Raw genomic sequence first — 27,858 nt, 5'->3', positions numbered from 1 at the left:
GATAAATGACTGGTTAACAAGGTAGATTTATCATACCCACTTCTGAAAGACAAAGTACACACAGTATAGGCTACTTCACAGTGCTGCTAAGGTTTCCTGAGAAAAGATGCCATGCAGGTTTGGTGAGAATTTCTAATACAGCTTCCAGTACAAAGGTTAAGAAAACAATTAAAGGGCCTGTTCACCAAAATCACCCAAAAAAAAAAAGAAAAAGACTTCCCAACCAGGGCTAATTGTACATCAGGGGGTTCTTACTCAGAAAGATTGTGGAGCAGCGCAACTAATTCGGAAAAATAGAAATTATGATCACCCTAACACTACATAGTGCAGTAATACAAAAGTGTGTGAAAACTAGTAATATTACAGAATTGTCACATCACGCAACAGAGCTAAAAGTTAATGAACAGTTTGTCGAAATAAATAGCTAAAAGTCATTGATAAACAGTAATAATAGCACCAAGTAATGGATAAATGGATGAAATAGCCAAAAGTCAGATGAATGGATGAAACAGTTAGCATTAAGTAACAGATGGAGGGTCTAGAATAAATGTTTCTATTTTTTCTGATCACTGTAAAGACTTTAAGGGTAAAATCCATCTGCTGATGAAGATCATGTGATATGACATACGTGAGTTAATTTGAGGGGGCTAAGAGGGTACATCAGACCAAACAGGTTGGAAAGCAATGTGCTAATAGTATCTAACCATGCAGATAGTGACTGCTGAGTCTTCTGCTCCTACAGTATATCACCCCAATTCAATAAAGTGGAATAAAATGTAATCCATGCTGCTCGAAGCACTGAAAAATTACATTAAAGAAAAACAAAAGCAATGTCTGTTACCAGATACGATGCCCTTCAGCATCAAATACTTCACAGACCTTACTGTTGACAGTTTTCACTATAATTTATATTCAGCAGAAAATAATTTCCAGTGAAAAGTGTTGACAAGGTCTGTGAATGATCACGGATATATACATCTCAAGGACATAATATTTAGGAAGGCACTGCTTTTGGGGTTTTCTAAAATGTTTTGTAACAGGGTTGATAATCAGCACCAGTAGCCACTAGCTAAATGCTGCCAAAATATGTAAGTGGCTGCTAGATTTTGCTTCCCTCACCAACCAAATACAATGGTCATTGACTGAGGGAAGGGGGATGTTCTTGTTTTTTGGGGATTTGTGTGAACTGGCCCTTTAAAAGAAAAATTATAGTGGATTCAAGGTTAAAGAAATATTACATTGTGTATTAAGTAAAGGAGAAGCTATACATGCCTATATGCTGATGCTACATGTTCAGCCATTCACAGTTAACAGTCTCATATCAATAGATGACAATCACAGCTTCCACATGCATCCTGTGCGCAGCCCTCCTGACACAGTTGAGTGTATTTAATTGTTTTTCTGGACTTTAAAATCAAGCTACTGTACATATTCGAAGCTTGCAGGTTAAGCTCATCCTTGCCAGGCATACAGTATTTGCGCAGTGAGTGGGTTGTAGTGCCAATTTTCCTGGCCACTAAGTGCAAAGAAACAATCAGGCATTGTGCTTCAACTGAACAAAAGGTTTCTGATGTAAGTGGAGTTTAATTTGAATGTGGAATATAAAATGGATCATTTATGCTGAGTCATAACTTCAAGAAATTAAGAAATAATTTGAACAAAGGAGTGAGATGGTTCAACAACACATGTAAAGCACTATTCTGTAAATGACAAAACATTATTATAATGTGTGAATGAAAAATGCTTTTAAACAGTATGCATCGAATAGAAATGGATGTTATTTAATATATAAATCAAGACATTGTGCTATGCTCTACTGCCAACATCTAAGACTCTTGGTATGTGTGCTGAACTACTTCAAAGACGTTAATATTTCACTTCCTGAATGGCTGCTGTATTCTGTCACAACCAGTCTGACCAGTCACTTGTGCAACAGAGGGTTTGTTCTCTTGAAAATAAACTGATTAGCTGAGGTAAACCATGAATATCCCCACAGACAGAGCAGAGGACTCCATAACCTTTAGTTATTGTTTGTAGCTCCACTGATCTAACCGCTAAATATGTTAAATTAAAACTTGTTAACCTGGAGTTAGAAACATGGGGGTGCATCTAACCAGTCTAGAGTGGCTCGCTCTCCTGGTCTTTAGAGAGCATTAGCCAGGTGGAGAAAAAAATCACTTTTTCTTATACTATAATGTCCAAAACATCAATATCGTTATTTTGCAACTGCACAACTTAAATTATCAGGATTTTTAAGGATGCCACTTAAACTAGATGCAGCCCCAAGAGAGAGGAGTTAGAGGGTGAGAGGTATCTGTTAGGCCAGGACCGGCTAATCCTGGTCCTGAAGAACAAGATGGTGCACAGGCTTTGGCTCCAGCCGTCAACACAGAGTTTAAAGTTCAGGGCACTCCACTGGTCCAAGACTTTTTTTTAGACTACATAATAGCTCCTGCATACAGTGAAATTCAGGAAAGTTAGGTGTCTTTAGAAATACATTATAACCTACCAAACTAACTTCATTAACTGTAGCTAATTATATCTGAACTTTTAACATAGATATATTCCTTTATATAGCGGCTGCTAAACTTCATTTCGATAATGAGCTCCATAGAAGACACTACATAAGAAATGCTACTTCAGATTGCAATAAGCTGTTTCCACATTCCGCCTGTTGCTTTTTATGTTTGCACTGAGAGTCATTAGACAGCAGTGCTCTTCTCACTATAGCCTTTAAAGAAAAAAAAATCATGAATTTGTTTCTGCTTCACTGCTAAAAGCCTTTATTCAAAAATGAAAAGTCATCGCTCCGTACAAATTGAGACAATGAGGTTCCCCAGGAGGATTATTTAGAAAGTGCTTCCAGCGGATAAACTCAGAATGGATAAAAGCATGTTGTGTTGGTGTTGAAGTGGAACAAAAGCCTGCACAGACCGCTACAGCTCTCCAAGACCAGAGCTAGTTAGGCCAAACTCAGTCTATAGTCCATGCTAGGTTCCTACATCAGAAACCTAAGAGATAAGTTACAACAACAAAAAACAGACAGAACACATAAGAGAAATAAAAAGAGGGCCAGAGACCGTCACCTTCGCTGCAAACTCATCAACCTGGAAAAGAACCCAAAGAGATGACCTCAAGTGACCTCACATGTCTGCAGGTCAGCATTTTAGGAAATCATGGAGACCAGAGGGAGAAATATATTTAACTACCATTACTTAAGAATATCTGTGCAAACCAAAACTCCTTGTATGACCTTTTTTTTTTCAGGTTATATTACAGACTACTGTTCACCTCTCACCTGTCAGGACAGGTTTCTACAGGAAATTAAACAATCTAAGAAAAATAAACCAAATTTAGTTTACAGTAAAATGCAGAATTTCACACTTATTTCCTTTAAAAAATACAATTAAACCTACATTTAAGTTAAAACACAAGCTAAAAATGAACAATAACTCTTTGTGTTGTTCTTCGTGAGGCACTAACCTTTGACAGGTACTCCCTCATGACCTGGATGAAGTACGGCATGGCAAAGTCCATGATGTTGTGCCTCCAGGCGAGCTCCATCACCACGTCAGGGTGTAGCAGGTCATAGGAGGCGAACAGGCAGGCGGCGAAGCACTCCTTCCTGCCCTCCTCCAGGAACCACTGGAGCAGAGTCTCTGCCAGCTCTGCATCCTTAGACTCTGCAGCGTACAGCATGGCATCCTGGGAAAAGACAGAAATACAGTTTTTTACAGTTTTAATTATTATTAAAGCCTTTGTGCAGGTTTTAGAAGTCTATAAACAATCATTTCTGTGACGAGATGGTTCCTGGAGAGCTGACATGTTACTCTTTCTAAAGAATAAACAAACAAACAGTGCCATCTATTGGAAGGAACGTGCTGGTGTATGTAGGAGCTTTTCTTAGATGTTATCATTAAAGGTTTTTGTTACCTTGTAGAGTTTGTCCTTCTTGCAGAGCTCCACACTCTGTCTCCAGCGGTTGTTGCCCTTGTACAGGTAAGCAGCGATACGTCTGAACTCAATCAGTTCATGTTTCTCTAACCTCTGCGCCAGGCCAATGGTATCAAAGTTATCATAGGCGTCAATGGATGCTCTCAAACCCTGTGGAGGAACACAAAAATAGACCCACAGACCAACAAAAATTAGAAAAAGAACAGAAGCTGTGTGTAATTCCAACCATTTAAATTTACAATTCCAAAAATTCAATGCTACAAGATGCAGGGGAAAGGCAAAATAAGGAATCAGCTGTGACTTTTTATCAAGTGTTTGCAATATTTTGTCTACTTTCGGTTATGATTATCAGTGAGAGTATAGCTGAGAGACCTGGTAGTCCTCCTCCTCTGTCAGCAGGTTGTTGAGGGCTTCGTTGACGGACTTGTTGTTGTGACTCTGGACAGACCTCAGGTAAGGCTTGACCAACTTCAGCTGGTTCATCTAGTCGAGTTAAAAAACAACCCAAATCATGTCAACAGTGTTTGGCAAAGGCATACTAAACGTAATGAAAACTACAGGAGGTTTGGTTTATACTGGAGACGTTGGCCTTGTTGCTGGTTACCTTGCTGAAAAAGGTGACGGCTCGGCTGTGGTCCAACCGCGGAGACAGGATGGTCAACAGGTCATTCAGTAAGAGGGGTTTGTATTCCAGGTAGAAGGAAAGAGATTTATAGTACAACTCCACATTTGCAACCTGAGGAGAGAAAACATATATAAAGATTAGAAAGGTAAAGATGCTTGAGAAGGAAATTTAACCGTTCAGTCGCACATACTTGTGTACCTTTGCAATAATGTCCTTGAAAAGCCCTTCTTTCCACGCATCTGTCGCATGAGACATCATTGTGATGGCGGCATTGTCAAACTCCTCATATTTATCATAAAGGAAAACCAGCTCTGCCCATAGATGAGACTGCTCTGCTGCACGAAGGACCTGGTAAACACAGGAACCAAGGAACAATGTCAAAGTCATTCAGGTTTCAAATGTTTGGTTTGGTTAAAAAAATGGACTCATAACAGCCAAAATCCTTGTCATCATGAGGACAGATTTTATCAGCTTAAAAAATCTCATAGAGTGACAGCTATAAAAGAAAAACACACACACAGAGACATGCTCTACCTTTGGGATGTTGACTCTGGACCAGAAGAGCTCCAGGTGCTCCCTCATCTTCTGAGGTTTGAATTTTGAGTAGAGGATGGCGAGCTCGGTGAACATGCCCATGTGAGCACGCTCCAGACCCAGCGCAGCCTCCAGGAGAGCAATGAGCTCCTCAAAGTACCCGCGGTCCTGATAGTAGCTGATCAGGTCCTCCAGCTCGTCGGCGTGGATCACTATGTGAAGGCCACAGATTTGTGCCAGTCGAAACTCCTCGCCATCCACACACGCGAAACACACCTGGAGATCAGAGAAAGGAAATTCCTAAAATCTTCTGCCCGGATACTAATAAATGAGAATCTAATTCCATATCAGATACTCATTTATCTTTGAATATTCCCTATTTTAGATGTCTGATAAAAGATAAATAAAACTGTCTACAACATGAAATAGAAATAATAATCCATCATCACAGTTACCTCCTTCCATGTCCGTGTGCTGTTGGCTTTCCTGGCGCTGTCCACAGCTGCCTGGTACTCTCCCAGGTGGACTAGTGTCGATGCGAGACGAGCAAAGTTGGACACATTGTTGTACAGAAGCTTGGCTGCTTCATACATTCCCTCATCATAACATCTATCGCCCACCTGGACACGGAGAGAGAGTAATGATCAGACATATAAGCAGTCACTATTAAGAAAACAGAACATGCACGACATATACAGAAGCCTACGATGTGATGTTTTCCTACCTGCTGTATGTGAGCATTGTTGGGCCCACTGACAAACTCTTCCAGCTCAGCCAGACGGTTCGTTTTAGCTAAAGCAAAGATCAGCTCCGTCTCCACGTATGACTCTCTCGCTTTCTTTCGAGCCATCTGGAGGAATTTTACCAAGTCTTCCCAGTTATCTGCCAAACAAAACATCTTAAAGATCAACAAAGTTCAATCATGGAAGAAAGGGGATCAGTGTGAGCTGCTGGTGTGTAACAGAGTCGTGCCGCAGAGCGAAGGCTTACTGTTCTTGCTGGCTGCGTTGACCACCTCCATGTACGCCGAAGGATCAACAGCTTTAATGTACGAGTCAATGGCCTCCTTTACCAGGTCTCTTTGTAGCTGAGCTCTGGCTAACTGGCTCCACACTGCAGGCTCATTACAGCGCTCAGCAAACTCATAGGCACGATCCAAGTTCCCTATGTGCTCTATCAATACCTGGAGACAAGAAGAATGGAGAGATGTGCGTTATATTATCTGACAGTCTTTAAAATGAGATAAAACAACAGGAATAAAGGTCTGGTTGAACAGTTTTAATTTGCTGAGCAATAAACAGGAGTATAATTTCACTAAGTGGTAGTTAAGAGATACACTAATACAATCTGCAGCATCACTTTCCAAAATAGTTTTATAATGCTCATACTCACCATAAGAAAATAAAAATAATTTTAAAAAATGGTGCTTGCTGTTTTAGATACTAAGATCAATAATTTTAATGAGCTTCAGGATTATAAATAACCTCTTCTAAAAATATCTGTCAGAGAGGAAGCTCTTTACAATATGAAAAATATGATAAAAACAAACATTTAAACCACAAGATAACTGATACACCTATTAATGTACCTTTTTAAATGCATGTTATACTATTTAATATCAAATATAAGAAATAATCTGAGCAATACTTAACTAAAGAATACACTTACTAAAATACATGAAGTTGTTCTAAATAATAGTATCAGTGGATGTGAAGCAGTAATAGGGCTGCACAATATATTGTTTTTTATTGTCACTGCAACTTGTGTGACAAACACATTGCGGAACACTGCGATTTTACAGTTTGTATAAACAACCTCGATTCTGAAAAAGTTGGAAAATTGACTAAAACGTAATGTTTTATCACATATTGTATATATTTCTCACATCATGCAGCCCTCATACTTCATTTTACCTGTATGGCTGAGGTGTTGACATCAAACTTCTTGAAAATAGCAAATGCTTCTTCAAAGAGCTCATTGCTGATGGCGATGTTAGCGATATCCGGAGCGTCGTAGTTGTCGAGCCTGTTGATGTACTCCATCACACGAGTGCGGTCCGCCTTGATGGCTGTCAAAATCAGGAGGTTCTGGAGGTTTCTGGAAACAGAGGGGTTATTAGAAATATGAAAAGCAATGTGATGCAGTTATTTTGATGCCTCAGGTGTGTGAGCCTGCTCTACCTGTGTTCACTGAAGACAGAGTTATCAAGTACTATCTTCTCCAGCAGTTCGATCAGCTCGTTGGGCAGGTCTGCAGTCATGAAGGCCTTGACTGTGACCGACACCTCCTCTGGGTCCTGGGTCTCCGACAACGCTGTCTGCACCACCTGAGATCAGATGGAATACAACATTTTTTTATAAAATCACCACTCATTCACAGCCTACATCACTTCAGGAGTGGAGCTGAACTAACCTGGTCGATGAGTTGTCTTCTGAAGGGGTTGTTCTCTTCTAACACATTCGCCCAAAGCTCTGGATCTTTCCGCCGCACCAGATACCGAGCCTCACTCTTGAACAAAGAGTTCTCATTGCACACCTGAGAAGAAAAGATACAAAAGGAGTACAGATCAATGTTAGAATTAAGTTAATGGTCATCTAAAGGCTACAGCATGTGGGCTTCACACCTTGATGAGATCCAGGTCACACTGTCCTCTCTCATAAGCCACACAGGCCAGGTGGGGGTCTCTCTTCTCGCAGTACTTTCCGACCACGGCGCTGTCGTAGAACGGGTTCTCCTTCAGGAACCGCTCGGGTGTGTTGTTGCTGTCAATGTAGATCTTGGCCAGGGCATTGTGGGTAGCCGGCTCCTCACATCCATCGTGGATACGGGACTCTAACCACGGCAGTAGAAGTTTCAACCTGAGAAGATAATGAAAAAAACAAATATCTGCTTGATCACAATTATATAATATACAGTATTTAGAAGAAGCTTTAACCCCCTTAATCCCAAAACCCCAGCAGTAGGTTCCAAGGAATATTTTCTTTAAATAAAAAAAATCATCAAAATTACATTATTTATGTAAAAACAGAAATATTCATCAGATTTTCAAAATTATGTCAGTCCTTGAAAAATGACCAAATCTATGTTTAAAATAGCAATATTTGATCAAAATTATTTTATTCTACTCGTCTCATTTTAAATTTTGCCAAATTGCACTAACCTGATACTATAAAAAAAACAACAACTTGGAGCCATGAATGAGTCAGCTCAGACGAAAAGTCACATGACAAAAATGAGTTGAAAAAAACAGTTTATAATAATAATTCAATATCTATATCATGACGAGACACCTTTTTTTTCAATATTGGTGACATTTGTGGCCACAAGAAAGTATGTTGTATATAAAATAAAGACTCCATTTGACTCCATCAAATTTTTTTTTATTTACAATATTTTTTTTTAACAATTTATGGAATTTTCAGGACTTTTATATTTGCACTAACCAACATCAATATCCGATGATGAATGCTCTCTAACTATTGATCCTTGTAATATTATTCCTGGTTTGTTGTCTTACTGTTACTGTAGTGTAATGCACAGACAACACTAGATGGCAGTGTTGTGCATTCAGAAGTGTCATGCTGTATTGCAAGATTCAATGTCCACATATTCTCATATTCAATTTGTAGAAAGTTGAAACAATGTTTGCAGTGAAAAGAAGAAGAGCTCACTTGTTGAATGTTGTTATTGAGGAACCTGTGTAAAACCCAGTGAGAAAAAAAGGCCTCAAAAAGACCAGAGAGACCAGAGAAACATTGGAGGCATCTTGTGTGTTAAAATGAAAGTATGTATTCCAGCTTCTGTAGAGCCAGCTGAGTATACAGAGGAAAAGACAAACAAGAGCCTGCATATTTCTTCATATTTACTGATCTGCATATTTCAGTCTACTCTGTTTGTCTTTCTGTCTGCATGTGAGTTCATTCAGTGATCTATGGACTTACGATGATTTAATAAATATTTAATTTTCTGCAAGCAAGGTGTTTCTGGCTCTATTTCCCTCGATTGTCTCGAGCGATATCGAGAGAGAGATGATTATTTTACGAGTCTGTGTTTATTTTTTGATTTCTGCGATTTGAGGATCACCGATTTCTGTTTTAGTTGGTGCATTCTGTCATGACTGGAAAAAGTGACTTTGACGAACTCATAAGATGTTGCATCTATTAAGACATTCAGCAATGTATCATTTTGTCTTACCTGTTCCTCTTCTCTACCTCCTCCACCAGCTCATCAGTAGAGAACTGCCCTCTGACCACCATGATCAGGTTCTTAATCACATCCTCAGCACAGTCGACATCCAACAGACCGCCTATCACCACCGGTAAACGACTGGGGTTCACCTGAAAATGTGCAAAATAAGTAAATAAAGATGATCAATATGCAGTCTGGCTGAGTATTAGTACTCGAAACCGTTAAATTAACGACTGAGAACACCCATTAGCAAGTAGTATACAGTCAAACTATACCTGCATTTGATTCTTATTGTACCCAGATCTAGAAAAAATACTATATACATTGTATGGTTTTGCAGGCATGTATGCAGATGATATGCAAGTCTGTTTCTGTTGCATCTAAAGTATATAATAAATAAATATGCAGTCACAAAAAAGCATGTTATGTATTTGGTGAGCAGTTTTGGCGGTATTTCTGCAATTAAATGCTTTCATTCACATGATGGGAATCAAATGAAGAAGAAAAAAATATAAAATAAAGTACTACTCTATGTATTGCTATTACTTTAAGGGTGTTGTTACGTCTATCATCATTTTTTAAACGATACTCAGCCCTAACATGCAGATAAAATAAGGCTTTGATTAAATGGTAACCAGATACGTATAAGGTCTTAGAAGTAGTCTTGATCTTACTTTCTGTACGTAGATTTCAATGTATTTCTGCAGATTGTTGCGGTAGAGGTAGAGCACCAGGTCATGGACAAAGTCAAAGCGATCACACACAATGATAAGAGGAAGCTGGTCTGTGAGCTTGGCCTCCTGCGAACAGAAGAAACAGGAGATTATATTGTTTCAAGTGGTTGATATATCACAAAAAATGCTGCTCAATTAACCGCTTACACTCTGACACGGGGGTCTTTTTACCTTGAGGAAGTTTTTAACCCTCTCCGGGTCGTAACAGTTGCTCTCTCTACAGATTCTCTCCACTTCTTTAATCTGGCCCGTTTTGCAGGCAGCCTGGATGTACTTAAAGTGAACGTCGGGCTCCTGGCTGAAATTCACAATCGACCCAAGGAAGTAAAACAAGCCTTGAATAGAGATGACGGGGGAGAAAGAGCAAAAAAAAAAGGAGTCAGCTCATCTATAATGTTTTAAAGCCAAAGCTTTACACATTCTCTCCCTTTAACCCTCTGAATCCCAAGCCATTTCAGGGCGTTGTTTTTACATTTACATTTTACTCACTGTGGCCTTGTATTTCGCTGTAATTTATAAGTCCTGCACCTCTATGGGATCAGCACAATGATGGCCAAAGTGGGAACAACTCGAAAATGTCTTTTGTGAAGAATAAGACAGTAATAATGATGTAAATCGTAAAAAAAAAAAAAAAAAAAAAAAAGAAAAAAGAAAGAAAAAACGCAAGACGCAAATTTCTCTGATAAATTATTTGTTCAAAATTGGAATATATATACAGTATGTATATATATATATATTACAACTTCTGCTTGCAACCTCTCCTGTTTTGTCTGGTGTTTTTGGCGGCCTTTTATTTTTATTCTTATTATTTTTTATTATTGCAAGACAAACAAAAAGGACATAACAATAACATACAGGAAAAAGACAGGCACAACGACACAGGTCCTTTTGGCTATCTTTTAAAGAAAACATACATTTGGGTTCAGAGGGTTAATTCAACATGACCTAGAACTGCACCTCAACCCCCACCCATGTGTGACACCTACCCTCATAACTCTTGAAGGATTCAAAGAGCTCCACTAACGCCTGAGTCCCCAGCTGCTCGTGATACTTAGACGCTACCTGGACACACAGCTGCAGGTTCTGCCGGATGTTGGCCGACAACATGGCTCTTAAACACTCCAACGAGTCTTCTACTGATAAAGAGCCAAAGAAGTTCACCAGCCACTAAAAGCAGAATCAGGGAAAAAAAAGAGAACGACAGGGAGAAAGTGAGACAGCAGGGGAAGAAGGGAGGGGGGTCAAAGGCATTTTCACACATCCTCTAAAAAAAAAAAAGAAAAAGAGTAAAAAGTGTCTGCTCCTGAGGGAGCGATATCACAAGCATGACTGAACATCCACAGGCATACCTCAGGGTTGAGCAGATGTGTGTGCACCACGGCTCGTTTGATATCATACAGGTCTGTGTAGTGTTCGAGAGCTCTCTGCAGCAGACCCGCCTTCTCACACAGCTGAGCGACGTGAGCACGGTCATAGTGGGTGAACATCTGGTTCCCCAGGATTGCATCTGCTACCTATAACACACATGAACACACAAATGTTGTTTAATATAACCAAAGGTGAAGTTTTGTAACCAGGAGTTTGACAAATGCGAGTGTTCACCTGGGGCGCGTGAATGAGGTTCATCTCAAGCAGACGTGTCTGTAAGTGTCCCTCGGCTGGGCGGTTGTTCTTTAGAGCATCCAGCAGGAAGGAGGTGCACTGCTGGATCAGGTTGCCCTCCATGAACACATCTACGATCTACCAAAGGGCAGGAGGAAACAAGGAGAAAGGAAAAGAAAGAGCACAGTAAGCAAAAATGTTAAGATTTTTTTTTAATTCCTACCGTGAGCAATGATTTGAGTCAGCATGCATGCTGAGATTACAGTCACACGCTATTAAAGAATTACAGGCCCGCGAGACAGATGTTTCAGCTTTTCTTATTTAACAACATCTGTGGAGGCCAATAACATTGTCACGTAGCAACATAGCAGAATTTTAAACTTTGATGCAACACAAGTGTAATGAAATGATAATCGACACCGGCAAAGAGGAAAAATAGTCCTTTGATTTATTTATTTTTTCAGCCTTAGTTTGTAAACCTGATCTGTTTTTTGTTGTTTTTATAGCTTCCGTTTGTTATTATTATTATTAATGTTATTAATAAATATATTAATTACATGAGATCGCATCATTTCAAACATGTAGTATCGATGAAGCATCAGTACTTAAAAACCTTAGAGGCCATAACTGAAAATGGGCGGGGGTTTTAACTTAGAGAAGCATCAAGTTCTCTGCTTGAGATATTCACTGAGCAGAGCAATGATGTGGCTTTGAAAGGAGGAAGGGGGTCACTGACTCAGTGAATTCCTGGCATTGCTGGCACATCTGGAATAACACAGATGGAGGCTCCTACACTGGGCACTTTGTGTCTTTGCATGCATGTGTGCATGCAGATGTCTTTTAAAAGGGAAGCAGTAACACTGTACGTCTGTCATAAGTGAGGAGGTCATGCTTGCGTGTGTGTTACCTGGTTGATGTTGGCCAGCGGCTCCTCGTCCTGAACCAACATCTGGGCAAACTGCAGTCCCTGGTCTGGATTGACACGCATCACATTTCTCAGCAAAAACACCCAGTCTGGGGTGTAGCCCACCTACAAAAGCATGGTTGATAAACCAAATAAAAATGCAATTCTCAATTTAGTAACAATGAATTCATAAAAAGGAGACATGACACACATTGGCCCTCATTTATCAAACGAGCGTACGACAGAAAGTGAGCGTAAAGTGGGCGTAAGATCATCTCTACGCAAGGCTCAGCATTTATCAATTTGGACGTGAGCGGAGGTTACGATCAGATCTCACGTCTGCTCTCAGCTCGTGTACGCAAATTTGAGTCAGCGTGACGTCCACACGTCTGAGTCGGAGAATTGATCTTAGACTATTGTATCGATGCCTGGAGCTGATAAAACTCTGTGGTGTTTTGATTTTTAATGGTGACAAAGCAAAACATGTTTAGACTACATCATTTATCATTAGAAGAAAATAAAAATAAATACACCCTGCGATCGTGAAATTCTTAAAACAGAATACCAGCCGAGGCTATTAAATGTTGTTGTCTTCTGCTGTTTACTGTTATCCAGCTCCGACACCGGAGCGTCAGCGTCTCCTTCACCACCGAATAGAAACATTTCCAATCAGCGCTGCCACACGCTCCTCTGACTAGGACATCATTATTAGTAAATGTAAAGAGGTGAATAATATATCTCCATCATATATTACGCAGTAGCTGCGTATTTCTGTAATATGTTTATATTGCCCCTATTGTTATTTGTAACGGTGCACTTTGCTAATAAAGTTGACTTGGGGGGGGGGTATTTTTTTTGGGTCGTATTGCGTCCTTCTGTGTCGTAAAATCTGGAGACGAGTCTTCTGAATCGGGTATATATTAGGGCGTGGTATTTAAATGACGCTCGTTTTGAGCCACCACATTTATCAACATTTTTACGCTGTGATTGGAGAGATACGATCGTTTGATATATCACACATGTAACCTGTCGTAAGACGAAATATACGCTCAGATCTGCGCTTGTTTGATAAATGAGGGCCACTATGTTCTGTGCTTAAATTTACATTCTGACACAGAATGTTTCCAATGTTTGTTTTCAAAGCTTAGTTGATGAAGGAAATGGAAAAGTGATGTCATTTGAGCTCCTTGATTACCTTTTTAGCATACAGCACTATCTTCTGGAACTGGCCGGTCTCAGCGAAGCACTGGATGACCTTGTTAGGGACGTTAGCTCTGAGGTACACACTAAGAGCGAGGGTGGGGTCAGAGGCCTTCACCAGGTCTCCCAGCTCCTCTGAGCACTCCAGCTACAACACATCACAGTTACTAAGAGTTAATGATCATTGTGTAGAGGATACTACATGGTAAGCAAGAGCCATTTATAGGTTATAGGGCTTTTCACACAACACAAAAGCTTGCACACTGGCACAATGCTGCCTCATTCCAAAGTGGGCTAACCCCGACTTGTCTGGTTCTGCTCTGGAGCAGGGTTATCCCCTAAAACTAAACATGAGGCTAAAAGTTGGCAGTGTGAAACAGGAGTAAACAGTGTAATACTAGAGTATAAACATTAGTCACATGTTACAACATAGAAATACCATAGAAATAGAAAAGGAGTAGACACTTAACCCAGAGCCTGTAGAAGTACAGTGTGAATCTTAAAGTCAATTCTTAGCCCTGGCATTAAAGCATGCACCTTATGTTATTCTAAACATCCGGTCCTACCTTGTCCTCCTTCAGCCATTTCTCCAGTAGTTGCTTGCGGCCCTGCTGCAGGACGGGCCTGCACAGCTCCAGAGACTCAAACTTGTTAAGCTGGCCCTGGTCCAGCAGAATACCAAAGTACTGCAACAGTGGAGAGGCCTGACCTGGCTGGGCCGGGACACTCTGAAACTTACGGATGGTCTCTGCTGTCCGCAGGATACCCTGAGGGGAGGAAGGATGGAGAGGAATATGAATCACTGAATCACAACGTGGCATCACCAGACAAACAATGCACTAATTGGTCTACATTAAAGTACAAATATAAAAATGTGTGCAAGCATCTTTTTAGAAAATTGTTTTTTAACTTTCTGCCAAAACATCTGTTACATATTAGCATGTGCAAACACTAGGATGGAGCAGTAAATACAGGTGTACCTTGGGTGCTGATGCAGCAACCTTTGCAGCCTCTGAATAACTTCCCTGGGCAAACAGAGTGTTGAACTTTCTGGCAAAGATCTCCTCAGCTCCAGCGAGGTTTGACCTCACAGCCATCCTCAAGGCTAGATCAGGGTTCTGCAGTACATTGGTGGCATAGTTGACAATGTTTTCCTCCTCAACACACACTGACAACACCTGGAAAAAAAAGAGCAAACATACATGTAGATCAATTTTCATACAAATGTGTTCTGCAAGGCCAGAATAACATTTAAATATTAATCTTTAACAAACCTTGTTGTTTATGAATAAAATAATTACTAATGCATGTTTACTGTTTACTAGTTTCTTACCTGTCCCTTTTTGTTGACCCCAATAATTCCTGAGGTGGCCTCGTGAGGGGCAGTAACAAAGATGGTCTCTGCACTGATTCGGTTCATGTAGATGCACACTCCAGACTCCAGGTCGTACAGGTGAATGTAACCGTACTTTGTGATCAGATATATTACACCGTGCTTATTACCGATCTGAGGAGAATGATCAGAGACAGAGATTTTATCAGCAGCCACTCTTAGTCTACTAAAACATGTTAACTAGCAGGGGTCTTTTCTCACCTGCATAGCTACAGGAAAGTCTGTCTGAGCCTCCGGAGGGAAGAACACGTCCACTGCTTTCTTAGCAAATGGCTGGTTTCCTGCAGCTGGCTGACCAACTTCAATGATGTGCAACTGAAGGAAGAAAGCCCACATAAAGAAATGACCACAGTGGGCAGACAGCCACAGTAAAGCAATAATATCCGCACAAGGAGCTACTCTGATGACCAGAAAGCATGACTCATAAAGGTCGTTTCTCCTGTGATCTTGACTAAAAACACTACTTTTCTGTGCAAATTACAGCTCTTTGTTCAGAGACCAAACACACTGTGATAGCATCAGGAGTGAAGTCCCTGTGTACAGTCTAGTGACCCTCACCTTTCCCCCAGCCTGTGAGCGCACAGCAAAGCAGAACAAGGTGGAGGCTTTGGCATTTCCCTCCACTTTGAACTCCCCGAAGGCAGCAGCGTGGCCTTCAATGGGCTGGGACACTTTTCTGTCAACAGAATACAGCTGCATTGCCCCAACCACACGGTTTTGCTGCAAGACAGAGATAAGTAAGAGAGCGAGAAAGATATTAACGGTGCGTTTAAGTCATTAACGCCCCCATATCAATGAAATGGTTAGAGATCAAAGGTGTTCAAGGTTCAGGTGTAGAAAAAATGCTGGAAATGTTAGATCTCAGATCTGTCATATACAGCAGTGGTTCAACTCTTTCGGTCTGAGATACACCCAAAGCCCTGATGGATGACCTCATGTTTCCATTCATCAGTTCCCAATGTATGCTCTAAATGTTTGACACCATTACTTAAATAAAACTCTCAACTGTACTACTACTATTGGGGGTGAAGCTGTATGTTTGACCTGTTTATCCATGTCTTTCAGTTAACTATTGTGAACTGTTTATCCAGACTTTTATCTTGCCAAGTTTTCAAGCAATCTTACATGACTGCAATGTGTAGTTTTCAAGTTTTACAGCTGATTTATTGTTCTAACCACATCAAATCAAAGCTGCTCTACGACATTTTAAAAGGACCTCCTTGCAAATGCAGAAGTACCTCCTGATACAAGTTCCCCTGGTTGGTAATCACTGATATTCAATGTCTGTATATATGTGTATATGTAATCTAGTCTATCAGTCAGTAAACTAATGCTTGTTGTTGTTGCACTTCAGTCAACTTTAGAGGTGCTGAAAGGCATATTTTCTTACCATCAAAGCCAGACTATTTCCCTCTCTTTCCATTCCTTATGATAAACTAAACAAGTCTTCTGGATTCAGCTGTGTGTTTCAGTACAGGCTAATATACATTTAAGTTGTTTTAAGTTACACCCAACTCACAGGGAGTGTTCACAGAGAAAGTTGGATGATAATTTCTGCCACACAGCCAACAACTCTGTCCAAACAGGTTTAATTTATTTTTTGATTTTTTCAAAAATCTCTCTTTTCTCCATCTGCACTAATACCTGAGCCTTGCATTCCTGCATTTTTCCACTCTGGAAAGTTTTTCAGAGCTTTTGAATGCAGACTTTGTGCTAGACTTTTTGTCCTAAAAGGCTGCAGATGAGGGATCAGAGAAAGAGATAAATCATACTAATTTCTTTCCAAGATATTTGTCTGTCATGTGCACTTCAACTATATGGGGCATGAGTAAACATGTCCATGTGTGTATTCATACCTGTGCAGAAATCCCAATCAGCAGTAACCACTTCTGTTGTTCGTCAGTTCTGTAGTTGATGATCTGACATCCCGCCAGACTGGCGTGCCGATCGAAGACTTTTGTGGGTTGGGAATCCCCCTCCATGCTCCAGTGAAAGACGGCTGTATCCGTCACCAAGGCAACAGTGTTTACTGAGATCCACTTCCAGAACATTACCTCCTCCGTCATCGTGTGAGCCTTCACCTTACTCTTCATCTCAATGTTGAAGATCTGCAGCGTCTTGGCAGCTGAGGGGAAACAGATGGAGGAAGTGAGGCAAGCAGGGATTGACCTCTGGTGACCTCTAATCAAAATCAAGATTCATACATTTAATGCTTATTGAACTGTTTTTACTACCTGTGTGTATTTTACAGTGCACTGTATGACTGCTTAAAGTCTGTAGCACATTTTCTGCTGAATTTATTTTGTATGTCCTTAACTATTCGTATTGGGACCTTAATCCTAATAAAAGGAAACCACATTCAACCTATTTAATCTTCAAGTATTAAAAACTATTTGGGCATGAATAATAAATAACATTTCTGTTTGTTGATATGATCCCAGTGGGTGTTTTTTGTCCTACTGACCACCCATGCATTTTGATTGAAATACTTGAAGGTGAGGAAATATTTCACCAAACATAAAGAACTGTCTTTTCTCAATTTGCTAGTCTCGTATCTGTGAATTTTCACTGTTCAAGCCAGCCCATTCAATGCACCCAAATAATAAAAAAACAGGTTTACTCTCAGATATCGTGTAGTATCTAGCCAAACAAAGTCTTATTTGCACAGGTTTCAAGATATCGGTCTCTAAAGATTCTGTTTCCACCTCAGTACAATACTATGGAAACCCAGATAGTGCAAAAAAAACTTTTTTTGTTGTCATAAGAAAAAGTAACTGGCAAAAGGAATTCGCCTGTTTGTTTGTTTTTTCACTTTTACAGATTAAATAAAAACTAAGAAACAGGTCAAAACCTTTTTTGTTGACCAGCTGTCCTTAAATCATAAACAATTTAGATTAGACAATAGTGAGCCATAAAATAGATCTCTACAATTATTATTTTATTCACTTGTCTGTACATCACAGATGAGAGATTTATTTGTGGAGCTTACAGTATTGAAAAGGAACAATATAAAAGAGTTAAACAATTAAAGAACTATGTAACTGCTACTCTGTTCTGTGGATTATTTAGAGCAAAGTAACACAGTTTATTTAAAGAGGGGATGGTGTCGAATTTCATTTAATGACACCTGTTCAATTTTGTGAGCACCACAAACAAAATACCATACAAAGACAACCTGAGCAATTATTTTTGATTGAGGGTGTTTTATAGCCCAAGGAATCAGCACTCTGTACACAGTAACCTGTGTGGAACTGACCTCTAGCTACAGAAAGCTGACGACAGCTTTACGAAGGTCACAATGACTAACTGACTAAACATAGAGATACTACACGTTTGGCTGAGCCACGATAATCTTTATGTGCTGTAGAATATTGCAGCAAGTCCTTCATATAACCAGTAACAACCTCTATTTACCAGTAAAGAAACAAACAGGTAATGAATGATTCAGGTGAATAGTGGAGCTGTGGTACAAAGAGCTATGATGATACATTTATGGCATCCCTTATAAGCAGCAAGTAAAGAACTGATATGGTACACGCTCACACAGGCGTGCAAAGACAAATGGCACACCAACTCTTTACAGTGAATAATCTGATGATGCATACCACACACACACTCCACCAGCATACAACAAGTCATGCTAACACAAGTAAAGTTCTCATCAGGGTTGGATACGTGCCAGCAGGTTAGGTCGCAGCAGGTACTGAAAAGATACCTGCAGTACGAGTCATTTCTAAGCAGTTGTCTGTCCTTTGATTGATTAGTGGTCAAAATAACTCTGCGTACTTGAGAGGGGTATGTGGGAAGCTTTTATGAGAGAGACTGTATCATCACAACAGAGTGCCAGACAGGTAGACAGACAGAAGCAACTCACCGTCTGAGAAAGGACAGAAAGCGAGGGAGAAAAAGCAAAAGTGTCAATCAGGTAAAAATGAGAAGACAAAGATAGACCAGAGGGAAAGGGCAAATGGGGGCATATAGGCGTCAGAGGGAGAGAGAGAAGCATTATAGGCAAATCATCCTGATCAGCAATTGTGTTTGTGCTCTAAGGGCTAGGTTCAGTGGCAGAAAATCAATTTGCACAAGCAATTTAAGTACATTCAGGCAATAGTTGAGTGAGTGCACTCTACATATTTACAACATTGACGGAGCATTAGTCATTGCATGGCCGTCGCATTCCCACAGCAAAACTAGTACATGGCTAAATTTGTTAGAACTAGGGATAAATAAACAGTGAATGCCATGCAGACTTCCTCCTGGGAATTTAAGCAACAACAATAACCTCAGCACTTGGTACAAGGCCACTAATAATACCAGCAAGCTGTTTTTAGCCAGAGCTGTGGCTTCTGTATGCATCGCTGTACTTTCAGAAATACTCTTACCTTTCAGGGCGATGACCTTGCTGGCGGGGTTCATGATGGCACTGTCGGCTGAGATCGGTCTCCTGATTGGGTTAGTGGGGTCGGACATGTCCACGATCACCACCTGGTTCTGCTCACCCACCTTCTCTCTGATGCAGATGAACTTATCCGACTCCATGGTCAGATAGCTGAACCCAATGTTAGCTGGGTTCACGCCCATGTTCTGCAACTGCAAATATTAAAAACGGTTTCAGTGAGAATCTTTACCCCACTTGGGTGACTTAACTGCTGCACCACTTAACATTTAAAAGCAGTATAAGCTTAATAAGCTGTTTATAGCACATTATACGTTTGTAAGCAGATAAACATACTTTATATGCAGTTATCTAACCCTGGAGTCAGATAACAATTACACCTTAGAGGAAAGGTAGAAGTGGTGTTGTATGAGGTACTTATCTATCATCAGTGTATAACCGCAGATGGCAGTCTGCATGCCCCCAGTTTGAAAAAGAAGACAGGAGCTCAGTAGTGTACTGCTGTGGATGGGAGCAGCTACTTATTTTAGTCGCCTTAAAAAATATATAGACCAGTTTAAGTATGCATGCTCTAATACACTATATTTACAAATTTTTCACTATTTTACCTTGTCAGACAGCTCTTTCCTATAGAGAACCAAAGCTGTTATACTTTCTTTAAAGCAACCAGACTCCAGTGACAAAAACAGTAATTTTACCTCACAGCGGTAGACCAGAAACTCCAGTGTTCTGTAAGATAAAACGACTGTTTTTGTCAATGGAGTCTGGTGGCTTTGAAGAGAGCTTAGATAATGGCTTCAATTCCCCAGGGTTAACGTAAACAACTTTAATTTACATTGCTTAGCTTCTGAGCTGGTCCTCCTGCCTGCTTCTCCAAACTGGGGGTGCGTTTGCCGCTATCTACTGTAGGTAATCCACTGACTATATGGATAAGGATCTCTGCTTACATCTACATTATACATTCAACTCTTAATAGGGAGAGTGTTAACGTATAATGATTGGAAAGGATGAGCTGGTATTTGACTCATAGTTTTAATGGTGGTCGAACAAAAAAATGTTAAATGAATAAAAACAAAGGATTCTCCTTCAGAGAGTGCCAACGGTTTCCTATACTTGGACTAAAAGTAAAACCAGAAGTGGAATATTCTAACTCAACAGAGTTAAAGACCTCTTAAGGAGTCACGCCTCCATCACGACAACAAAAAACTGCAGTGGGAAAACATATATGGCAGCAGCTGACATTTGCCCTGAAGGGGGGAAAAAGCAGCAGAAGTAGCAGACCCAAAAAAGTGTTTTGATTAAAATAGCAGCAGGTCTGTTCCAATTTTCCAGGGATATTCTTAAAGGCTGTTTTCCAGACAGGAGGTCTGGTGGTTCATGGAGCCAGGGAACAAGCGTGGGTAAACAGTGGACAACAGGATGTTAACCCAACAGAGCTTTACTCTATACTCTTATTATAGCCGCTAATAATCTCCTGAATTTACTGAAGTATTTTGAGAACTATGTTCAATGACGGTAGTTGTTTTTTTTAACTTGAACGGCCATTATTGTAACCATCATCACATCTCAATTATACTGAAAAAGTGCCCTTCATTCGAGCGAAGCCTGTGATTAACGCCTGACACTGCACTCAGTCATCTATGTGAGCAGCCAGCTGTAAGGAAGCTTAATTACCACAAGATTATTCTGGCTGAAACAACATTAAAGAAAATTCCGATAAGAGATCCACTGAAACCAAGAATAAATTTGAATGTTGTTAATAAAATACCAACAGCAAATCTGATTCATTATTCAGCATATTTACTTTTCTAATGAGTTGAAGTTCCAACACACAGAGTCCAAGCTGATGTCGGTTTCTGGTGCGTCAAATCATAGCAGAACTAACAAACATGAAACACTCCCCCCAGGATAAGGGCTGCTGAACAGAGGAATTATTGTGCACATTGTCAAACTAACTGTGAACTGAGAGGACAGACCAAAACACGCTCTCGCCCTGCGATGACTGAACTGACTGCATTATGCAGTCTGAGGCAAGCGGAAAGGAATCCTTACGCTCATCACAAGGACTGCACTATCTTGCAGTTGGCTGGTAGAGCGGGACAACAAATCATGTCTGCTGAGCCATTTAAATCATGTCATCTCCACAACAGGAAGGATGTAAAGCAACAGCAGTCGAGGGTGGACGGAGGGGTCACCATGAGAGGAGATATTTTCTCTCATGAAAAGTTTGTTAATGACATTTTTAAATTTTAAATTACACAAGCTAGATAATGTAAAGCTGCAGTAATCAATATCTTTTAGATTAACAGCGGATAAAATCACTGCATCATGTGAAGGAGTTTTCAGTGACCATTCCACCAAGAATTAGGATGTGATTTTATTGATATCAATGATAAAAGATACTGCTTATCAGTGCAATTCTTTATTGATTCCCTTATTTGTTCTTGATCAGTTTTCTATGTGGAAAAAACAAGGCCTAGAAACAGAGTGGACCAAGAGTCTGTCAAGGAAGCCTTGCTGTTTGGACTGTGTCTTCCTCTTGACTCGTTTTGTTGCAAGTGTCCAGTAGCATAGATCCATGAGTTTTATTTCATTGTTTTGTATTGCACAACTGTCAGAAAAACATGTCATCATTGATAAAAGGAATCAATAAATTTGGAGCCATATGATTCCGATGGATTGGATGATTAAAACCAGTGTAAAGTAATTATTTCAATAATAGATGAACCATTCAAGTTTGTTTGTTTTTTTAAACAAAATTGATTATCAAAAATATGCCGATTATTATGGAAAATGTCCATCCCAGTTTCTCAAAATCCATGATGTCTTTAAATGTCTTGTTTTGTCTGTCCAAAACCATATGCAGTTTAATATAATATTAAACAAAAAAAATCTCCATATTTGATCATCTGAAAGAGTATTTTCCTACCATTTCTGCATGAAAAATGATGCTACTGATGATGATACTGATGCTGTAAACTGTTAATAAAAAATGTTAATAAATAAATTGTTTGAAAAAAAGAAAAAAGAAAATAATTTATTTTTAGTTTAGTTTATTTTTGTGTTGATCGTATAATCATTGCAGCTCTAATCTCTATTCATTTTGAGATAATGATTTCAAACAAACATTCAGCTGCAACTCAACATACAGTTTACAGTTTCTGTGCAGTTATGGGGACGTGAAAGATAAAGGCTTCTCAAAAAGGCCACAAAGAAGACCTGAGGGGGGATTGGAGCCATATGCTGCATCTCCTCAAGACTGCCAAAATCTCTGGCAGTAGAGGGGAGGAAAGGGAAACGGCAATAGAGATAGTGGGGGAGAAAATAAGGTTGGGAGCTCCATACACGCAAGTCCAGTCAGTATTGTGCAAAAAATAAAGGGAGGGACGGTGTTAGGAGAGAAGCTTGAGTGATAAATGTACCTTCTTTTATGAGATATGAAGAAGGAGGGATCAGAACTATGTGCGTACAGTGCAGTTCCAGTAACACAGGCCTTTGGCAATCTTCAGCTCAGGGTGGTGCAACTGACTCACCGGAAGAAAACCCCTCTAGCTCCTCCTTCGTAGAACATTCCAGACTAAAATCACACTTCAGCTACAACCTCCTGTCTCCGATGACCCATTAACCACCTCTAGTAATGCATCTTCACACACACAGACTCCCAGTCCTCTTCCCTCAACAGCTGAGACTAACAATCTCAAGAATATCACAATAACAAAGGCAGCAGAACTTCACTGATGATACATCGTTGACGGTATTTGGTGAGTCATAGACTGGGTGGACGCACTGCTGAGGCACTGACACGTCGCATCAGCAGCTGAGGGTTTTGGGTTCATGAGGAGATTATACAAGCACAATTAAAACCGAGGCATGCAGCAGAAAGACGTGGAGGTGTTGCTACTTCACACTTTCTAACACGAGCAGTAGGTACAGGATAGGTTAGAAAGGAACATGATATAAGTGATAATGACCAATAAATATTCTCTGCTAACAAAGGAATAGGTGTATGTGAAAGGGGTCGCTCATAGTGGTAAACCCACAGGTGATTATCACTTAGCTCTGCAGTGGTTGAGAGCGTTTTTCAGCTTTGGATTTCTGGCCCAAAAATTTACCATTTGGCTTAGGGATGTCTCGATACCAGAAATGCAGTACCAGTAAAATTCCACAATTCTTGATATCACATCTAGTAATAAACAAATTAATAAATGTAATGTTATTCATCCAGAATGCCAGAAACGGTATAACACACTTGATTCTGATCATCTAGAATTCATAGAACCTGTGTTGCATATGTATCTTGTTTTGCTGTCAAAATTGACTGGGCACTTTGCTAACTTGTAGCTCCCGCTACTAATATTAGCTTCTGTTTCAACTATTTTAGGCTGAATAAATGTGCCTGCAGTCTGAAATTTAACCACTGCGTTCTGTCAGAATTAAAGAGAAACTAACCCTGTTTTCATGTTTTCAGAATTTAGGCTTCAAGTTGTTAATATTGAAATATTGGCCGTTGCACACTGAGGCTAAATCGTCAGAGCCTAAGGGTTCCGAGATTGATGACTTGCTGGTTAACAGAGCGGAGCATTAAGCAGTTAAAGAGCCAGATATTTCCCTCAGGAGGTGGTGAAGACCAAAACAGAGCTAAAAGGAGAGAGAATATTGGATTAACAATCATCAGTAGAAAAAAAACGACTCCAAATGAACGCTAATGTTGCTCCATATATGCTGGATGAGTAAATTAACAACTACTGGCTAACATGAATATTTTTGTAGTTTTGCACTTTGGACTGCTGGAAGGATTTCATCTTGGGCTCTGGGAAAGCCATCAATTAATCAAATTATCTAGGAAAAAAAAGTTGAATTAATAATTCATTTTAAAAAATATCCATTATTTACAGTCCAGTTATTGCGTGTTTAACAGTAAGTGACTCATTAGCATGACAGAAAGACACAATGTTCGTATTGTATGTGTGAATGACTGCTCTTTCAATGCATTCATGATTCAGTTTTGGTGACTGAACACAGACGCTCATCCCTACCAGCCACTGCTGCGATCATAGATGTGTTCTGTTTGACTGCTCCCTCATCCTGCTTCCTGATGTGATTTGCCGAACTTAAATCGGGCCCTGCTGCTTACCTCATTTGTCTATCACATCCGTTGACGTGGTGGCATCATTTCATCAGCACAGATAAAGCAGCACACCAGGATGCTGTAAACAGCCGCAGAGCAGCAGGTTGGACTCTTCTAACTCAACTAGACAAGAAAACGTTCAGGCACTTTGGAGCTGCAGGACATTTTTGCACTTACACAAGCTGCCACAGTACGTAGGCCGCTGCTCTGACAGCCAGCAGCACAGCCACATAAGCTGCAAATGACTCTCACTTTAACACTTTCATAATTCAACAGACCATTCTCTGTCCCTGTCTTCCTTCATCTTGCCACAAACATAATCCACACAAATAAAACACAGTTTGGAGGCCACGGTGATGTAACCTACATTTGGCTTCACAAATCCAACTAGAGCGCCGATCCATTTGTTCCATTAATGACTGAAGCCCAGACAATTACTGGCCGATCACAAACATATCACTACCTATCATTATTAGTTTATTATTATCATAATATTGTCATTTTCTTTTATTCTTTATTTAAATGGTCCACAATTAAATGACACTGAACATATATTGAAGTTTATTCAGCTACTTCTTTTATTTTTATTCATCTATTTTCTCAGTGTTTATTTCTTGAATTGGTAGACAAGGTCAAAAAGACTGTATGCAAAATCTACAATAATGTATAATAATGTTAAATATTTTATAATTAAGTTATTAGTTTAAAAAGCAGCCTTCTGAGTACCTTTGCATAGTCATGTCGGTGCATAACTGGTTCACAATCCACATTAAAAAGCTGCCGCTGTATTGATTATCTGTGAATTCTTCCCCTCTATAATCAGTAGGGTATCAGTCTCAAAAGTCCCATGCCAGGGTCTGGATCCTGGACCTCAGAACATAAATCATACTAAAGTGAATAAGAAAGGGAGACAAAGAGTAACAACGGAGAGAGACTCTACCACATATCTTAGTGTAAATGACATGGCTTCTGGTTTGTTGAGTGAGAAAATGAATACTACTGAATCTCTCACAGCTCAAACAATAGCTCTAAGATCCAGGCTTCATCCTCCACAACTGCAATAAATGCCAGAGCAGTTTTAAAGAACTCTTTCTGAGCATTTGGTTTGTTCTTTATATCATGCAACCTCTAGCTCACCAGGCTGGTACCTCATCATGAAACTGGGCCCATGTTACACCCCTGAACCCCAGCATAGACTACAGACACTGAGCTGTAAATACCAGGCCAAGAAAAAAAAAAGCTAAACAACTTGAGGCCCAAAGTCCTGGGTTTGCAAATTCCAAGCATTTTTCACTCTGCTGGAGCCACCTAGATTCACAGAGGGATATGACTGGGGCAGAGCGGGGATTTCACGGTAGAGGTGGAACATAAAGCAGTCTGCTGCTTATCACTGTCTCAAGGCTAGGTTTCTTAGGTGATGTATAAGGGAAAGGTATGTGCTGTTGAGAGCAATTTGAACTAATAACCCAGACATTGCCAGGTTGTGCACTGATCTCCATCAGCGAGCAACAGTGCAGCCGGCCTCTCCGTGAGGAGAGGAGCCTGGTCGCTCTCTTGGCCAGCACAGTTTTTTGGAGGATAAAGGACCTTTGGCTGACGAAAGTGGGGCTATTGGCCAGAGGAAGGGAGCAGAGAGAGAGGGGGGTGGGGGCTCTGTGCTTTTTTTCTAGTGAAAGGCCATTTCACTGCCTGCTGTTACCATAACAACAGGCTACAGAGGAGGGGAGGTGGAGGGGTGCGTCACAAACTTTCTCTTTTGGCTGCAAGACGCCGAGCACTGGGGCTGCTATGGGACAACGATTTTCAAAGACCAAAGCAGCAATATAAAGAGGGGCATAGTGGAAATAGCTCTTCCACAGACGACCAAATAACTGGCTGTTTTTTTTTTCTTTTGTGTCATAGACTTTAAAAGGAGAATTTGTGAGGTTTACTTGCCACCACGAGAGTGACAACCAAAGACCGCAGGGTTTTTGCAACCCTGTCACATTGATGCTGATCATTTTTGCTGCACAAATTCTCCTCTGGCTTGAAAATGCCAACAAGTAGAGCAGGGAGACATATGAAATCAGTATTATATTGATGCCGTAATATGAAATTAGATTGCATATGGGGTTTGGGTTATCACAATATCTAGATATTGCTGAAATAATGTGCCACACTGGCTGAATACAGCTTAGAGATGCAGTTTTCTGAACTTGTTTAACTGTTGTTAGTGAGTGAGTGCAAAATAAAAGCATCTACTTCTTCACACACACACTTATTTTGGAAGGACACTGTCGAAAACAGCTAAAATGGTCATTACATTATCAATATATTATGGTGGTTTTGTCAGTTAGGCCCAGAGACACGTTGACCGGTGTTGTTGTTCTTGTTGAAGGTTACAAAGTAGGAATATGTTACTGCAGGACATGACAACAACATGGTAGCCACAAAGGTGGGGTGCAAGTGCCATTCAGGTCTCAGTTTCAATGTTGCCACCAACAGCTGAGCTCAGTTGTCTGCAACATAAAGTGTCAAAGACACCGCAGTTTGCATCGACGCGGATTGAAAATGACAGCGGCGTTTTTCCATTTGAAGGAAAAAAACTGCGGCGGATCCTCACACACATACACACAGAGAGAGACACACACCGGTCCGCATTGGAGCTGTATACGATCTGACTGGTCAATTTTTACAAGTCATCATCTGCCCGGCAGGAGAAAACTAGGCCTGTAGCTATATTGAGCACCACCCTGCAGCCCTATTTCAGATTCCTTTTAAATGCGACATGTGCCGTTTCAGTGCGGACCTACATGGGCGAGGAGCTGCGCAAAAAGAAAGGAGCTGAAATTCATTTTTAGGGCTTTTCTGCGTCTGCTTACCTGCAGATGTTCCTGAAAACGTATCGGCAGTATCTGAGCCATTTCTGGAGGATTTCTCTTTCTGAAGAATCCGTAAGGAAGGAAAGGGGAAGGGGACAGCAGGAGGAGTAGAGGTGATCTTGTTCTGTTTGTCCCCTAAATGTCCCCAAAAGTCTAATATGATGGGCAGTAGTAGGTAGTCTGGGTAGCTTGCGTTGGTATCACACGAATCCAGTGACTGCTCCCATTCAGTAGTCCCAGTAACAGCAGTCCTGAATCAAAAACTCCGCACCTCCGCTAAGAAAACTAGTCCACTCCAACTACTACTGCTGTGTAAGCCAGCTCCTCCACGCGCCTTGT

The 27,858-nt window shown here is 40.4% G+C and overlaps 1 protein-coding gene across 4 annotated transcripts in view; it reads right to left on the bottom strand.

Moving 5' to 3' along the window:
- The window catches only part of cltcl1 (clathrin, heavy chain-like 1), a 30,692-nt gene extending 2,834 nt beyond the window's left edge, over window positions 1-27,858 (bottom strand). Inside the window, exons 1-30 of one of the 4 annotated variants that reach the window (XM_059336885.1) lie at window positions 27,520-27,858; window positions 19,517-19,724; window positions 16,991-17,259; window positions 15,693-15,854; window positions 15,336-15,449; window positions 15,075-15,248; window positions 14,722-14,919; window positions 14,308-14,508; window positions 13,737-13,889; window positions 12,545-12,667; window positions 11,638-11,775; window positions 11,385-11,549; window positions 11,022-11,202; window positions 10,207-10,370; window positions 9,976-10,101; window positions 9,308-9,450; window positions 7,737-7,971; window positions 7,526-7,648; window positions 7,294-7,439; window positions 7,027-7,210; window positions 6,104-6,296; window positions 5,838-5,995; window positions 5,569-5,733; window positions 5,114-5,389; window positions 4,778-4,927; window positions 4,559-4,690; window positions 4,327-4,437; window positions 3,934-4,104; window positions 3,484-3,705; window positions 3,081-3,107 (exon numbers count right to left, since the gene is read on the bottom strand). In XM_059336885.1, coding sequence (XP_059192868.1) covers window positions 3,081-3,107; window positions 3,484-3,705; window positions 3,934-4,104; window positions 4,327-4,437; window positions 4,559-4,690; window positions 4,778-4,927; window positions 5,114-5,389; window positions 5,569-5,733; window positions 5,838-5,995; window positions 6,104-6,296; window positions 7,027-7,210; window positions 7,294-7,439; window positions 7,526-7,648; window positions 7,737-7,971; window positions 9,308-9,450; window positions 9,976-10,101; window positions 10,207-10,370; window positions 11,022-11,202; window positions 11,385-11,549; window positions 11,638-11,775; window positions 12,545-12,667; window positions 13,737-13,889; window positions 14,308-14,508; window positions 14,722-14,919; window positions 15,075-15,248; window positions 15,336-15,449; window positions 15,693-15,854; window positions 16,991-17,259; window positions 19,517-19,724; window positions 27,520-27,561 — 4,854 coding nt within the window. In that variant the 5' untranslated portion in view covers window positions 27,562-27,858. Of the gene's footprint in view, window positions 1-1,176; window positions 3,108-3,453; window positions 3,706-3,933; window positions 4,105-4,326; window positions 4,438-4,558; window positions 4,691-4,777; window positions 4,928-5,113; window positions 5,390-5,568; window positions 5,734-5,837; window positions 5,996-6,103; window positions 6,297-7,026; window positions 7,211-7,293; window positions 7,440-7,525; window positions 7,649-7,736; window positions 7,972-9,307; window positions 9,451-9,975; window positions 10,102-10,206; window positions 10,371-11,021; window positions 11,203-11,384; window positions 11,550-11,637; window positions 11,776-12,544; window positions 12,668-13,736; window positions 13,890-14,307; window positions 14,509-14,721; window positions 14,920-15,074; window positions 15,249-15,335; window positions 15,450-15,692; window positions 15,855-16,990; window positions 17,260-19,516; window positions 19,725-27,519 lie in introns of those variants that run through there. The other 3 variants (XM_059336882.1, XM_059336883.1, XM_059336881.1) reach the window with 3 other exon arrangements.

The sequence above is a fragment of the Centropristis striata genome, chromosome 7 (genome assembly GCF_030273125.1).
Source record: "Centropristis striata isolate RG_2023a ecotype Rhode Island chromosome 7, C.striata_1.0, whole genome shotgun sequence".
In the NCBI taxonomy this organism is placed as follows: Eukaryota; Metazoa; Chordata; class Actinopteri; order Perciformes; family Serranidae; genus Centropristis; species Centropristis striata.
This window is presented reverse-complemented; position numbering and strand designations above follow the sequence as displayed.